This window comes from Clarias gariepinus, chromosome 16 (genome assembly GCF_024256425.1).
Source record: "Clarias gariepinus isolate MV-2021 ecotype Netherlands chromosome 16, CGAR_prim_01v2, whole genome shotgun sequence".
NCBI lineage: Eukaryota > Metazoa > Chordata > Actinopteri > Siluriformes > Clariidae > Clarias > Clarias gariepinus.
Genome location: NC_071115.1, coordinates 26,574,131 through 26,576,553, shown reverse-complemented (window position 1 = coordinate 26,576,553; position 2,423 = coordinate 26,574,131). Strand labels below are relative to the sequence as shown.

The following is a 2,423-nucleotide window of genomic DNA, read 5'->3' as shown; positions in this document are numbered from 1 at the left end:
CAAATTAACCTTAACTTTGAAAAAAATTGAAATAAATCTCGACAGATGTGTACATATTTGTGCGCGCATGCGCTGTGTATGTGTTTGTGTGCGCACGTGCTATGTGTGCGTGTGTGTGAAGCTGAAGTAAGGCGAGAGGAGGAATGACTCCCTCCCCTCTCACTCCTATCGTCTTACACCCCTTCCCTCCCTTCTTGCTCTTCCTCTTTTCTTGGTGGTGAGAGGAGAAGACTAGTGGCAGGGTATCCAACTGACACGCGTAAACACAAATGAATGGAATCAATGTAGCTTGTAATAATCCTGTTATTAATAGGTTATGATCACTGATGTCAACATAAAACAGTAAATTATTTTTGGTTGCCAGTTATTTAATATTGTTGATGCAAAAGTATACAACATTTAGATATTTTTTTCTGCCCATTAACACAGGTGGTCCATGGGTGGCTCTGTAGGAGTGATGGTAAAACTGGTTAAACTGCATTCATATAAACCAAACACTTTGCAAATATACAGAAGAACAGGAAATTGAGTTTTACCATACTGTACGTTCTGATAAATGTTTGTGTCCTAGAATTGTGTGATGTCCATCATGGTCTTTCAGTGTATATACACTAAATTGGGCATTATTACCGTCAAGCACCATAATGAAACTGCCTCTCATGAAGGCCATCCCAGGAGGGCGAGACCAAAACCTACCTCTGCTGCAGACGAGAAGTTCATTTAGAGTTATCAGCCTGAAAAATGACCAATTAACAGCACCTCAGATTAGAGGCGTTATGAAGTCTTTACAGAGCAGAAGTAGCAGAAACATCTCACCATTAACTGTTCAAAGGAGATTAATGCACTTTTCGGACGCCTTTAGCATTCCTTTACAATGTAGAAAAAAATAAAAAATCAGGAACGATCATGGAGTTAGAAAGTGACCCCAAACTGTAGTGTATATTTTGTTTTATTTTACATATACACTATAATAGGCTAAATTGCCTGCTTTAGTAGCTGTGATTATTTCTTTATTCAAAATGGCTAAGGAAAAGGTTAGATTTACCAACTAAAGTAAAAACAACAATTATCTGTGTATATTATTGTTGCGGTAAGAGTATTGGTTTAAAATGTACGCTACAAAACACTAAAAAATCACTGTTTTCACTGTACAGTACTTCAACGAGTTAAAGCTCTCATTTTTTGTTGGATTTGGATAAGCAAGTGATGTGTCTTGTATGTACACTGTATGAGGTGTTTTTGTACAGGGATGTTGTTGATCTGTCTCACTGTGGGTCTCGAGCGCAGTAATACACAGCTGTGTCTTCAGTCTGCATGTTTTGTCCTCTTAATGTTATTGTGTTGCTGGCCGTGTCTCTGGAAACCTGAAACCTGCTTTTCAGTTTCTCACTGTAGTAAGTGTCACCATCACCACCATATATACTTCCGATCCACTCTAGAGGTTTTCCTGCAGGTTGTCGTATCCAGCCCGTCCAGTAGCTATCAGTTACTGAATATCCAGACAATTTACAGGTCAGAGTCAGTGACTGACCAGGGGTTACTATAGTGGATCCAGGCTGGGTCAGCTCAACACTGTGAACACCTGTTAAAGAAAAATTTTTTTAATGTTGGAAATGCAAAAAGCTGTAAGTAATCAAAACTGTATGTATATGTAAAATGGAAACACTTACAGTGTACGGCTGCGAGCAGCAGCAGCGAAAACGATGCAGAGATCATGGTGGGGGTTGAGCAAAATAAGTAAAAGCTTTTGGTCTTTGTTCCTTAAATATATAAAAGGAAAAAATATTTGCATAGAGACTCCCCTTATCTGAGGTCCAATTTCCCCTTTATTCCATAAGAGAGAACCTCCTAATGTATTTTACAGGATTTAATTGTGTTTAAAAATAATAACTTGGTCTTGTTTTTAGAGTAAAAAGTCCATAACAAATATATCATAAGTAATACAATATTATTTAAATCTACAGTAAGTGATATATAAATATAGATTAGACTGAAACAAACATTTAACAATTGTAACCAATTATAATGCAGGAGAGATTTTTAAGCTCCCACAAGATGTTTTTTTTTTTTATTCAATATATTCATTTTTACATGTCTAGATAGGGATAAAATGTTTTTTACATTTAAATGTTTACATGTATCTTCAATTACCCAAAATGGGTCAAAAGTAACCCAAATCTGAGCTCCTTTTAAAGCATGTGCATTCATTCCTGCACGTTAAACCAGTAATCACTGGTTTATTCCATTTACACCATTTATAACCATATTTAAACATTATCCCTCCACCCTGAGAACTTTCCAATATCAGGGAAATTAAAATGATAGTTTTACAAAATACTGCATTTTCAATACCCTGATGCATAAAAATAAACATAAGAATAAAACATATGTTTCATTTAAAAATATATAAATCATTGCATTGT

The 2,423-nt window shown here is 35.8% G+C and overlaps 1 gene segment (V, D, J or C); it reads right to left on the bottom strand.

Annotated features, from left to right (window-relative positions):
* Nucleotides 1-1,265: 1,265 nt before the first annotated feature.
* Nucleotides 1,266-1,722, bottom strand: LOC128544265 (immunoglobulin heavy variable 4-38-2-like). The segment is given in 2 exon segments: nt 1,266-1,582; nt 1,671-1,722. Coding segments are annotated over 2 exon segments (363 nt in total).
* Nucleotides 1,723-2,423: the final 701 nt, after the last annotated feature.